This window comes from Schistocerca nitens, chromosome 6 (genome assembly GCF_023898315.1).
Source record: "Schistocerca nitens isolate TAMUIC-IGC-003100 chromosome 6, iqSchNite1.1, whole genome shotgun sequence".
NCBI lineage: Eukaryota > Metazoa > Arthropoda > Insecta > Orthoptera > Acrididae > Schistocerca > Schistocerca nitens.
The window spans coordinates 446,501,896-446,516,013 of record NC_064619.1 but is presented as its reverse complement, the minus strand read 5'-3'; the positions used below and the strand labels follow the sequence as shown (position 1 = coordinate 446,516,013).

The following is a 14,118-nucleotide window of genomic DNA, read 5'->3' as shown; positions in this document are numbered from 1 at the left end:
TTTACCATTTTTTCTATTGCTGCTTCTGCACATCGCATGACAATAATACTTTTATTACACCCAAAAATTGATGATTGTGTTTCCTGATTCAAATAAAATGGTACATCATTAACATTAAGCAAGAGATCTATACTGAGCTCACCATCAAACCATGTGGAACATCTATCATGCTTTTCTCAATGAAGATGATAATGCATCTCTCTTTGTGTTACTTGAACATTCTAGTATGACAAAAATTTCTTTGTATATTCACTGATATTATTTTATAGTAAATAACTGGACATTCTAGTGTAACGTTCTGCACCTTGTTTCAAGAACTGAGTCATGTACCCCATAAACACACAATATCTGTTTTTAGAATACTTTGAGTGAAACAACAAAATGCTTTTGTAAGTTGCAGAAGACCCTAACTGGTGACATTCTTTCATTAACATTTTTTGTGTGCTCAGTAGATGTCTAAATAACTGCTTCAATAGAGCAATCCTTTTGAACTCCAGACTGTGATTAACGCAGTAGAAATGTTAAATGTTTCACTTCTTGTGTTGTTAGTCCCAAATTCAATAGTAAACAAGTTTCTGTTCTTTTTTGTTCTACTCAAATCAAACATATATTTGGTTAGACTGTTTGTAACATATACTCCATGTTATTTATACTGCCCAATTCACTAAAAAAGAAGCAGAAGGTAGTCCAGTGTAACTTCATTTCATATTTGCTCAATCAAGCTGCTTTATTATTATTATTATTATTATTATTATTATTATTGAAGACTATACTTTACTAGTATGAACTGTGTCTGCGTGTATGGCTTATATAGAAAGAACATTTGAAGTTTGGTGTAGAATGTTGTCTTGTTCACTTCTGTTCATTTTGGTGTGGGATAGTGAGCACATGACTTGGTGATGGTGGTGGTGATGGTGTGTGAAAGAACGTGAACTTAATCTGTGGTGAAGACAGGAAACAAATGTGCCATGTGATTCACAATTATTACAAATAGAACTGGTCAGCAGATCTGGTTAACTGCAAGTAAGTCGGAGTTTCCGACTAGTGCTGTGCTACCCATTATCTCTGTTACTGCTGTACGAGGCAGGTAGAAAGTCAAAGGCTGGCTAGAGGAGTGTTAATTTGACCAGAGTAAAGCTAGCCAATGGATGTGGAGTGATTTACTTGGCGCTCTGCACAGATCAGTTTAGTACCGTCGTAGGAACCTATGAAAACACTAAGAAAATAGCGAATGGACTTTCGTACTTGTCCCTTATTTCACCTCTTTAATGTCAAAGTGAAGATAAGATATGTGGCAGTTGTGCTAAAAAATGGAAAACAAAGATGTTTGTTCCACCCCTGCCTCTTCCTCCTTGTGCAGATAAGATTTTTTTGTCACAGTGAGACAGAAAAATGTTTTATTTCAGTGTAACTATCCAGAAGCAGTAGTATTTTCCTTATAGATAGAAAATCTTGTATCTTATAGTTCATTAATTTTTTCCTCGTTTCCATATGGTACATGACAGTAATTGGCCTTATGTATAATTTGTAGTGGAGCAGTTTCTTTGTCAGCAGTTTGGGAGAACAAACAGTTCCTGCTGAGACCATGATAATACTGCAGCAAATAAGCTACAATAAATTTTTGAAATTGCCCTAAGACTGATTGGCTGAATGTGTGCTTGTAACATACTTCATAGAATTCCATTTTTGTTGTGGATTTGTTGTGTTAATATGTAGTCATCCACTGAAATTTCAGGGAATGAATTACGTCCTGAGCTTCACAGGCAGCGCGAAGATAGAGATTTTCAACTTAGTTCACCAGTGAAGCTGTCGGCTGCATTAAGAGGAGAAACTGGTCTATTTCCAGAGAACAAAGAAAATGCTCTACCAAAGTCCACAAACCAAAAAGAAAATGTTGTAGATCCTGCAACCACATCTGTAGTAAGTAGAGATTGTAACTATTTTAATTCTGCAAATTATGTACTGCCTGTTAGACTCACTCTCAAGTGGGCATGTGCATCTGAAGTACAAAATGCTGTGAGGAATAGTAACAAATTTGAAATTGAAGTAGTGCTATTAGATCTGAAAACAGCATATTTTCATTTTATTGATTTGGTTAAATGGTGCACATTCATTATGTGCATTTGTTGTGTGCACATTGAAGTTTGAAATGGTTTTCATTTGCAGAATGACGACTTTTTTGGGGGACCAATGGGAGAACCCAGAGTATTAGATGATACATGTTGCTCACTGATGTTCTCCAAAACTTTGATATCATCAACACCAAATAGAAAATCAGGAGGTCCTTTGAGTAGTGACAGCAGTGACACCAGGTATATTTGAACACCTTTTACATTTTTTGTGCTGTTAATTTTGTTTGGGGCTTACATATAGTTGCCAAAATAAAACCATACTGAAAGGTTTAAAAGTTGGATGCAAAATATGTTAGTCTAAATAAGAAACAGGAAAACTGCTCTGTGTGGAATGTACTAGAAACAACTGTTGTGTGGAATGTACTAGAAACAACTATTGCTGATGTTTATGCAAGGATTTCATTGCCTTTTGGAATGCTGAAAACACTTTTTTCTAGGATTTCTCTGCTTTTTGGAATGCTAAAAACACTTTTTTCTAAGATTTCTCTACTTTTAGGAATGCTGAAAACACTTTTGTGGTCAGTTATATTTTGACCACCCTATATATACCAAAAAGCCTTACACAAAAAAAAAAAGTGTCGTGAATAGAAGAAAAGGGGAGAACGAATCAGACCTAACAAGCACCTCTGTAAGACAGTTATCCATTTGTTGTGTCCACATCATTTTCCTTAAGGTATTGTCCCCTCTGCAACTCCACTGTATTAAAGAAGAAAAATGGCTGGTCACATCTGGTGCGAAACAAGTTTAGCTCCATTTTATGAACAAAACATAGCTCACACAGAGACAGGTAATCAGTAATCAAAGTCTCACCTTCAGTGGTTTGAAGTCCTCTTGCCCTGGACCGGGTAAAACAGACATGCATGCTGTCGTGCTGCAACCCCCCCCCCCCCCCCCCGCTTTTTTTTTTTTTTTTAAAAGCCTCAAAATATGTGGGGAAGCAGTAGTTTGGAGTTTGCCTAACACATAATCAGTTGTCTTTTGCATCTTTCACACTATTATAGTTGCAGTCAGCTCTTATGTTAGTGATAGACAAATTGACGAGTTGAAACGGGATCACTTGGACTTTTGGAGGTGATCATTTATTGACCTTAATACATCTCCAGAAGATAGGTTGTAAGTCTCAGTCACACTCTAATTTATTTAAACAGCTAACCGGTTTAGGCTTTATGGCTGTCAGACTTCAGAGTAGAAAAAATAAAATTTGTCACACATAATATTTAAAACCTGTTAGACACATTGAACACAAGTAATTAGCTATTTTAAAAACATCAAGGACTGAGATGAACAAAACTGGGTGCTGTTGAAAAGAATTGTGACGGACAGTTAAGCAAATATTTACTGTGCTTAAACAAATATCAGAAAGAGCAGTCAAAAACAAGATACATGTATTTTACAGCTACGTATCATAGTAATTTTACTAAAATGATACTACTCTTTGGAAGAGGGTTCAGGTCTATTGACCCCACAAGGAATCTCTCATCTTGAAAATATTTGGTTTTAATAAAGTGCTTCAATTGACTTTATTTTCTTCCTTATTCAAGAAACCTAACAGAATATAAATTATTTTGAGTTTTTTTGGGCATTCACTTAAATGTACCTCTTAAGCTGTTCAGGTCTTTTTAGACAATGTGTGTTTTAACCTTCAGTGTTACATCAAATTCTGACGATATTCAGTTTGTCAAGAATGGAATGTGCATGTGTGCAGTAACCTTTAGACTGCTATGACAGGTTCAGCTGGACTCAAGTGATAAACTTTTTAATTTTTATGAGTGAAATATCTAATTTAGAAATTTTTGTAATGTGTTTCAAATTTAGTCAGCTTTATTACCATAAGAGTTCAGTAAAATGTTCAATAAATACAATTGTAAAAAAAATAAAATACAACTTGGGGTTCATTCGGATCCATCATAGCAGTTCATGTCTTATAAAATTTTCTGCATCGTGAGAGTTTAATGTTGGCTACTTTTTGGCTTTCAATTATTGTAGCATGCGTTGTTGATTTGAAATTGTATGGAAACAGTGCATTGTAAAATGTAGTTGTGTCAAAATGGAAAGGTAAAACTTTTGATTTAGATAATCATAGGGATTTAGAGAAAGTTATGCAAATAACAAATGGTAGCAACGATGAAGATGAATGTCGAAAGTTCAGATTCTGAGAATGAGGATGCTTGAGAACAAGAAGAGGAAACTCCAGACATACAAGACTGTGGAAATGACAGTGAATAAATGACAGAGACAATGAACACAACAGTGTTCATTGCCTCTATGGGAAAACTGCATGGTATTATTGGTTGACCCACCAAACACAACACGACGGACTGTGCACAGTGTAATTACTATGCCTTCTGGTTTGACCTCTTGATCAGTTCGTCAGCAAAGCTTTCAGTTATTCATTGACAAACGTGGTACAAATTATTGCAGATTGCACTAATAAAAAGGCTCAATTTTTTATGATGAATGGTGTGCAAAATACCTGAATAGAAAATAATAAATATAATAGTGTGCTACAAATGCCTCTTTAGGCATTCTCATTACAGTGGGAGCCCTAAAAGCTCAAGGGGAGACCGTAGAATTTCTGTGGACTACAAATCCTCTCTACAAGAGAGACAATTTCCTTGCCCCAGTGTCTAGAATTAGATTTCAACAGTTACCATTTATTTGATTTGATGCTACAAGAAAAAGGGCCAAATGAAAAGGAACTGATAAATAAGCAGTACTTACAGTTATTTTTAAACTTTTTGTTGCCCATTGCAAATCCAACTATAATCCTGAGCATGTGACTATATTAACAATTTGTTTGCTTCAGAGGACGCTGTTCCTCTAGAGCATATACCATAAAGTATTTATTTGTTCTGAATAGAACATAAGATAATTATGTTCAGTTAGTTACAGTTTTCTGCCTGGGGTCCACTTGGGCTCCTATCAGTGGTTTAAGGAGGTACAAAAGCATAGGATAAATAAGTTAAGTCACTGTTTTTTGGAACAATAGGATGTCTATTTCTGAGGAAAGGAGGAGCACAAGTAATTGATTTTTCCTGTAACCAAATCAGTTCATTTCTGGTCTGGACACACGTTTCTTACCTTTAAAATACATATATTTTGAAAGAGCCCCCCCCCCCCCCCCCAAGATAAAGGTCTTTTTCCAAGATGATGAAACAGGAGAGACACTGTTGAACATACTTGATAGTGATGTAGTTTTGGAGGACGGAGATTATCTTTCGGTATGCAGCTCTTTATCTTTACTAGAAGACACAATACCAAATGGTAAGCGGTGCAGTTCTGATTCCAAAGGATAAATCAGTTGAATGTAAGACAGAACCCCAACCTCAACTGGAACAGCATTGCAAATGAATACTCAGTTTTTGAATTTTTCCTTCCTCCATCAAATGAAAACATTATACTCACCCATTGTAATGTTGAAGGAACACATTTAGTTGGAGACAAGTGGAAAAAAATTAATGTACTTGAGCTACTTGCTTACGTAGGTCTGTTGTTGTTAGCAAGAGTTTTATATATGTCTCATAATGAGTGTGCGGAAAGTTTATACGATGTATACAAATGACACCCAATTTTCAGAACTGCAATGTCACAAGAAACATTCAAAAAGATATCAAGGGTTATTTGATTTTATGACTGTGGGACAAGACTACAAAAAGGAGAACAAGACGAGTTGCACCTCTAAGGGATTTTTGGGAGAAATGGGTAGACGTATTACCTAAATTACATATTCCCAGTATGTTTATTACTGTACATGAGTAACTTGTTGCATTCGGGGGAAACTGCTCCTTCCGCCCATATATGCCTAGTAAACCAGCAACGTATGGCTCACATTTTGGGTACTTTGTGACAGTGAAACAAGCAATGTATGGAATATTCAGCCTTAAACCAGGAAACAACAAGGCAGCACCCCTGAAAAGAACCAAGGGGTAGGTTGCAACTGATGTGTATTATGGCTTGACTGGGGAGAATATTATCTGTGACAACTTTTTCACCCTCTGCACACCAGGATAAATGCTGATGAAGAGACAGATCACAAAGTTTGGACCTGCATGAAAAAACAGGCATTCTGTCCCACCAAAACTATTGCGGACAAGGACTCTTATTTAAACATAACATTTGCTTTCACAAAGGACCGAACACTCTGCATCACAGTGCAAGTCATTGATGGCACCAGAAGGAAGCCTCAAACAGCTGTGGAAATACTAGTCAAGATGATGATGATGATGATGATGATGATGATGATGAAGAATTGTACAGTAAAGAGACAGACACAGAGAGTATATTGTTGTGTTCTCAGATGCCATTGACATATCTGCATGTAACTGTTAGGTGCTATGCAAGGCAACTTACCTCCGAACGGAAAGCAAACACCCAACAATAAAGAAAACTATTCCTAGAAACTCTTGGTGAGCAGCTAATTGATACGCAAAGGAGGAAACGAGTACATATTCCAAGAGGAGATGACAACGTTGGAAGACAATAATCCTTGGAGTGAAAAGTGAGGCAGATGTCATCTATGTGGCGAAACTGATAAAAAAAGTTAAGTAAAGTGTAAAAAATTCACTTGCAAGTCACATCGTACATACATATGTAAAAACAGTTAGGAAAAGTTAAGCATAGGGTAGTAAAATCAACAGACCCACAATTTTAATTTTAGATCATTGTATTGTTTTTATATTCTTTTATTTAATTTAATGATTAATGCAGTAAACCATATAAACTATAACTTTGATGTCAATACACAAATGCGTAAGAGTATATGTACCCAAAACAAACAAAAAAATTGGATCATTTTTTTACCCGTACATCTTGAGAGCATGTGCAAAATAAACACTGTAATTGAGTTAACGTAAGAAAATATTGAGCTATGGTAAATTTCTAAACATAATGGAGGAGTGTGGTTACACAAACAGCAGTTGACCTGTGTTGCCTGGTGAAACGTTTTTGTGATGCCTCGTGTAAGGAGGAGAAATGCGTACCATCACGTTTCCAACTTTGATAAAGGTCGGATTGTAGCCTATCGCGATTGCGGTTTATTGTATTGTGACACTTCTGCTCGCATTGGTCGAGATCCAGTGACTGTTAGCAGAATATGGAATCGGTGGGTTCAGGAGGGTAATACGGAATGCCGTGCTGGATCCCAATGGCCTCGTATCACTAGCAGTCAAGAAGACAGGCACCTTATCCGCATAGCTGTAACGGATCGTGCAGCCACGTCTCGATCCCTGAGTCAACAGATGGGGACATTTGCAAGACAAGAACCATCTGCACGAACAATTTGACGATGTTTGCAGCAGCATGGACTATCAGCTCGGAGACCATGGCTGCGGTTACCCTTGACGCTGCATGACGTGTTATGACCCGTGGCTCTACCCGTCATTCGATCCCTGCGAAACCTTACATTTCAGCAGGATAATGCATGACCGCATGTTGCAGGTCCTGTACGAGCCTTTCTGGATACAGAAAGTGTTTGACTGCTGCCCTGGCCAGACCGTTCTCCAGATCTTTCACCAATTGAAAATGTCTGGTCAATGGTGGCCGAGCAATTGGCTCATCACAATACGCCCGTCACTACTCTTGATGAACTGTGGTATCGTGTTGAAGCTGCATGGACAGCTGTACCTGTACACGCCATCCAAGCTCTGTTTGACTCAATGCCCAGGCGGCCGTTATTATGGCCAAATGTGGTTGTTCTGGGTACTGATTTCTCAGGATCTATGCACCCAAATTGCATGAAAATATAATCACATGTCAGTTCTAGTATATTATATTTGTTCAATGAATATCCATTCATCATCTGCATTTCTTCTTGGTGTAGCAATTTTAATGGCCAGTAGTGTGTGTGTGTGTGTGTGTGTGTGTGTGTGTGTGTGTGTGTGTGTGTGTGTGTGTGTGTGTGTGTGTGTCTATATATATATATTTAAATATTTGCTGTATTGGAGTACATTTTGGTGGTGTCTAGTTACAGTATGGTTCCCTTCATTAGCCTCTGTCCTTATTTTGTGAACTGTTGTAGAGGCAATGACATGTACGTAGCCCACTGATATCAACACAAGCTGTTGCTTCATAGCACTGTGAAAACTGATGGACTGTCTGCAGCACTGCTCATTTTTCTTGCCACCACATTTGGAGCACACTGAATGCTGATAATACAGAAATTTACCATTGCACAATGTTTTCTTGCATTTAAGATTGCTTTAATCAAATGATTTGTCCTAAATAGCAAATGGATAAAATTTTTTTGCTGCACTTTCTGGCATTTTCTTGCTTTTTAAAAATATTTTCTTGTAAAATGTATGGCACCATTCATTCCACCAGAACCACTGGCACAAAAAATTGTATCTTTTATCCGTTATTTAAGTATTATGTATCTAGTTAATCAACAGAAGTTGTGACTGTGCTGTCCATGTGTTGCAGCTGTTTTTGCTTACTTGTTTTCCATTCATATGTTATGGTTTCATGTTTCCCAAATTCTGTTTTTATTTCCCTCTTGCAGTGCTGATGATGGCTGTAAAGCACATTCAGAAAAAATAACTGAAAGTATGACAAAGACTCTGAATTATTCAGTTTATTTAAAGTTGTTTGTGTTTCATTGTTTAAAAGATATTTTATTTATTTTGTTCAAGTTCCAGTGTCTTGTAAGAAGCTGAAAGAGAGGGGGGGGGGGGGCAGTTGGAAATTTCTTCTTTGTTTTCACATATCAGAAATAATTCACAGAATTCTTTGTTGAGGTGAATGCATCCAGTTTACACAATTAACAAATACAAGCAGTGGATATGTGACACATACCATTACACCAGTTCTGTTTTTTTGTTCATAATATGTAAATGATGATACCAAAATCTAACTCACAAATGTGTGAGAATTTTTGTGAAAGTTGGAATATATGTGAAATTCTTGCATTCTTCCTAACTAGAAGCCAAAACTTTTAATATCAGTGTTCAAATAATAGCAAGAAGTACATATTAAATATACCCCCAGCATCAGAAGTTAACAGTTTCAAGTGACTGCCTTCATAATACTGTTGTCATTATACTCTGTTGATAGGAAATTGTGCAGACCATACAAGTTATTTCCCATCAGAAAAATTTTAAGGTTTTGTGGAGGACAGAGTAGGAGGAATTATGCAGAAAATTAATGTGCAAACATTTACAGGAGCTGTACTACGTCTTGTGAGACCATTCTGGTCAAGTTGGTGCAGTGGTTGACACCATACTAAGATACAGGAAAAAAGGACTTCAATCCTTGTTGATCCATCCAGTTTCAGGCTTCCTTGAAGCATTTAGGGTGAATGATTGGAGTGTTGTATCAGAGCCATGGTTGACATGTTACTTTTCCTTCTCTAACCGCAGAACTGTTCTGTCTTTATTTGCATTCTTCTCTTTCCTGCGAATAAATGCCTGAATTAACTCACTCCTTATCACTCACAAGGGCACTAGTGAGCATGTTGTCTCATTTATTATGTTTAATTTCAAGCTATTCAGTAGGACATTTACGTTCTCGGTATTTTGCCAGTTGTTAAGTTTGTTGTTGTTTTTTTAGACTATGTGATAACTGTTGAGAATAATAATGTTCACTTTTCAAATTTATCGCACAAATTACTTCAGTTGCTGTTACTTTATATTGAAATTTTTTACAGTCCTCCCGATAGTCAAGAATTTAAAATACCAGGAAGATGCACACCTTTACAAGCTGAGAGATTTCCTATTATGCCACGACCAGACGCTTTAAGTGTAATTATGGAAAGTTCAAAAGAGAACAAGTCACAAAGTTCATCGGGAAATAATTCTGGCGGGAGAGCAACACATCACACTGCATTCAGTTTAGTGTCACCTCAGACAGAAAATACACATTCTGCACTGGAGATGCAACCACCATGTGAAGCACATGCTGTAATAATGGCGAGATCACTACCACCACATGATGAAGGCGATTCTTCCATATAAAGCTGTCTGCACTTGACTATTCCTGAAAGGTGACTATATGTTGTTTGAATGCTGATGACTGTTGTATTTGTGGAACAGAACTAACAATTTTGAATTATGATTCCAAAGAGAGAAGCTCAACACAGCACTGTTACAATATAGGACTGAAATAAAAAGGATAAAACAAAGCTTCTGAGCTGCCTGTAAATGCCAGATGCTTTTGCAATTAGTACTGCTCCAGTTATTTAACACACAACATATTTGGCTTGCATTAATTATTGAATTTTAATAAAATTCATTATATCAATGTATTTTAATAGGTGCTCTTGCAAACCTGTCTTTATTTGCATTGCTTCACTAATTACAGTGCTTCATTAGTTTAACTGTGTCAGTAATAACATCATTTATTGCATATTAACAGTTTGAATTAACCTTACCTGTTGCAAGAGTTTAAGCCCATTGACTTTTTAAAGCTGTATACATGGTTTGTTATCTATAATGAAATCTGGTACTCTGCTTATCGCTATTACATACAATATGAAATACTTAAATAAAATTTAAAATACTGTGTGTTCTTGCTATTCTAACCATTCCCATATTCACCTTATTGAACATTTATATTAAAATACTTGACACCTGCACACCATAACAGATGAAGCTTCTTCCTTTCAGTAGAATTCCTGTTTTCCAAATTACAGGCAAGGAAAATGACAAGCTCAGATGCATTTAAAGTAAAGAATTCTCCTTCCTTGTTCCATGTACAACAAAACTCTCGTGCACTTGGATGTGCAGCAATTAAAGAAACCAACGATGGCAGACATTTGTTGTTCTGAGCTATGGTAGTGACAGTCTTCACTTCATGTTTGCAGTTGTGCATCAAAGGGATCCTTTTGACCAAAACCTCTGCCTAATAAACTTGATGACATGGCAGTCAGTACATTTCATCAAGTTGGATCCTTTGTCAGCTGCATTGTGTGATAAGTCAGAAGTAAAAAGATAACAGAAATTTACAGCTCACATCATACAGTAAATGGCAAAAAGTTATAGCCTTAGATAAAATAAAGAAAATTACATAATACACAATTGTACTTCTAGTTAAATGTTTTCAGCATGCCTCCCCCTTTTGTCTTTTGTGCCATCCACATTAACACAGTTACAAAGACAGCATCAGCGAAAATTTATACATACATACATACATACATACATGCATGCATTACATACATACATGCATGCAGACTATTTTCAAACAGGAATGGCAATCACTTCTCTCTTTCAGAATAGTAAGAATGTTTGGTCACATTCAAGAATTCCATTTTTAGAAGGTGGGAAAATTTGTAGCTTAAAAATACTTTATTTAAAACTGGACAGTTTGGAGTTGTCATGCTATCTGGTAATTTTTTATAAACTTTGCTAATTTTGTAACTGTCAGGTTTTAGAAACTTCTTTGACATTAATTCTAATTGTAGAGATGCCACTTAATCAGTCTTTCACAACTGATTCAATCATACCAAGACAATTTAATCTTCATTCATTGTACTTAACCATACCACTAGCAACATGATTTGATGTCAGTAACAGTTAAATCTCAGAGGTAAAGTATCTGCCTAATGCATCTGTTACGAAATGCTGTAGATCTCGTCACAAACAAGTGTGGATAAACTTAACTTTTTGTTACAGACTACTTACCATCAATGTCATTAAAATACCAAAATGCATTCCAGTGGGAGGTCCTGTAGCATTTTGAAGGCATACTTATTCCACTTGACTATGGATTAAAGTAAATGCTGGTATCAGTGTTACATGATTTTAGTTCATGTATGGCATTCTTCACACTCGACAGAAAATTTAAAGTTTCTGTTTGAAATCATTTAGATTACAAGTGCATAAAGTAACATGCTGTTGTCTGAAATTTCAATTTATAATCCAAAACACAAATTTTGAAAGATGATCTGTGTTTATTAGTAATTATCAACTCACGAGGGCACTTCCACAGACTGCTGTTTGATTTTGTTTGATGTATTCGGTAAAATACGATTCATATAAATTATACTCATTTATAAGAATATTACGAAAAGGATAGAGTGCTACTCACCATATAGAAGAGATGTTGAGTTGCGGGCAGGCATAACAAATAGATTGCTACACACCTTGGCTTTTGGCCAAAGGGTATTCTTGTAAAGTAGAAAATCACACACACACACACACACACACACACACACACACACACACACACACACACTATATGTAACAACTGGAAACATTGAGGTGTATTTCACATTTTTTGGAATGAGCTTTCTGCTTCCAGCTCACTTTTAAAAATTTGTGTACAAACTGTCTTTTTGTGCATAACACTTAGCAAGTTTCCTTCATCACCCAGACCACCCTGTCATAAGCAGATACATATCAAAATACATGTGTTAGGGTGAATATTAACACTAAATATTTAGTGCACTGTGGAATGTATAGGCCAGATGGAAACAGTTGTGGTGCACATTTTCCCACTAGCTGGCTTCATATGTGAACTACACCAAGGTCTATGCGCATAATTTGTTTCCCAATACCTTTTCAATTTTTAAAAATCTGGCTTCAGTTTCATGTGACAGTTTAATATGCCTGGAAGCTCTACTGAAGTGTGTGTTTCATCTTAGAATGTATATTTTGCTTTTTAAGAATGTTGCCTTACAAAGACGTGAAATGATGTGCATGAAAAATTCTGTGTTTTGAATTATGTTAATAAATAATATCACAGTAAAAGTTAACTCGGAAAACAGTTAAGCATTTAAATAATTGGAATATTTGAAACAGTGTTAATGTATCTTGTGTACTCAAATTAATTGAATTTAACAGAGATATGTTGTTTCTAGATGCAGAACACAGTGACCACGCTCTATAAAAATCATGAAAATTTACAGCCTGTGGTCAGGATTGCTTTTTAGCTCAAACTGTTGAATAAGTGTAATGCTGAAAAAGTTCTCTCAATCTGTATATTATTTATAAGAGAAATTTGTCTATTTTTATTATATTATTTATTGTATGTGTATATTAAACTTGTATGTTAAGGAATAATGTGAAATAAATTTTGTACTATACCTGTGTGATTTATTTGGAAGTAGAAATGTATGCCTCTGTTAAAGATCTGTGCATTATCAAAGAATGATCTGTTACTGGTTGTGACTATAATAGTTTGTTGGTCTCTCAGTACTAAAGCAGTATGTCCTCTGGCTATGATCTAGGAAAACATGACCATTAATTCCACAATATGGGCTACAATGCAAGCCCTCATCCTAGACATAGTAACTCCTTATTTACATTGCAAATATGCGAAATAATTGTAGGAAAGTTAAAATTCACTGTTTAATATGCCATAGTTAGATACTGCATCAGCAGTAAAGTCATGTTAATAAATTCTGTCAGTCAGCTGTCAAAAGCTTGGCTGTGTTGTTAACACAAAACCAAATCGCTCACATTTTCTGTACAGCAACAAATAATGACGACTCAGTTTCTCTCATGTGGCATTAGCTTCACTCTTTCAGTATTATTGTGCTATAGTTCTGATTTGTGCATGCCACAGTGGAGCACAGTGTGTCTATAATATGTTAAGGCCAAGGTGGTCTTCACAAGGACTTTGTAATAAATTTAAATTAACTGAACTGTTTTAATCAGATCTTACTGTTTTACTTACAGGGAAGCAACTTAAATAAACGTTTTAAATAGGTATAACGTAAGATACATACTGAAAAATACTGTGCTCTCAAAACACTGCAAGTTCAGCTTTCTCTTAAATTTCCAACAGAAGACTTCTAGCACTACTTCTGCTGTAAATTTGCTGTTGTTGTTGATGTGCACCAAAGCTAAGCCATTTCTTTCTGCTATACTACTGAACAAGGTGGCACAGAGGTTAGCATACTGGAGTCTCATTCAGGAGCATGGTGGTTCAAACCTATGTCTGGCCATCCTGATTTAGGTATTCCATTATTTCCCTAAATGGCTTCAGGCAAATGCCATGATGGTTGCTGCGAAAGAACATGGCCAACTTCCTTCCTCATCCTTCCCTCCTCCGA

General features: G+C 36.1%; 1 protein-coding gene across 2 annotated transcripts in view; it reads left to right on the top strand.

Moving 5' to 3' along the window:
• The window catches only part of LOC126262810 (uncharacterized), a 162,113-nt gene extending 149,001 nt beyond the window's left edge, over positions 1–13,112 (top strand). Inside the window, exons 10-13 of one of the 2 annotated variants that reach the window (XM_049959652.1) lie at positions 1,736–1,920; positions 2,167–2,312; positions 9,772–10,107; positions 12,922–13,112. In XM_049959652.1, coding sequence (XP_049815609.1) covers positions 1,736–1,920; positions 2,167–2,312; positions 9,772–10,078 — 638 coding nt within the window. In that variant the 3' untranslated portion in view covers positions 10,079–10,107; positions 12,922–13,112. The remainder of the gene's footprint in view (positions 1–1,735; positions 1,921–2,166; positions 2,313–9,771; positions 10,108–12,921) is intronic. The other variant, XM_049959654.1, reaches the window with a different exon arrangement.
• Positions 13,113–14,118: the final 1,006 nt, after the last annotated feature.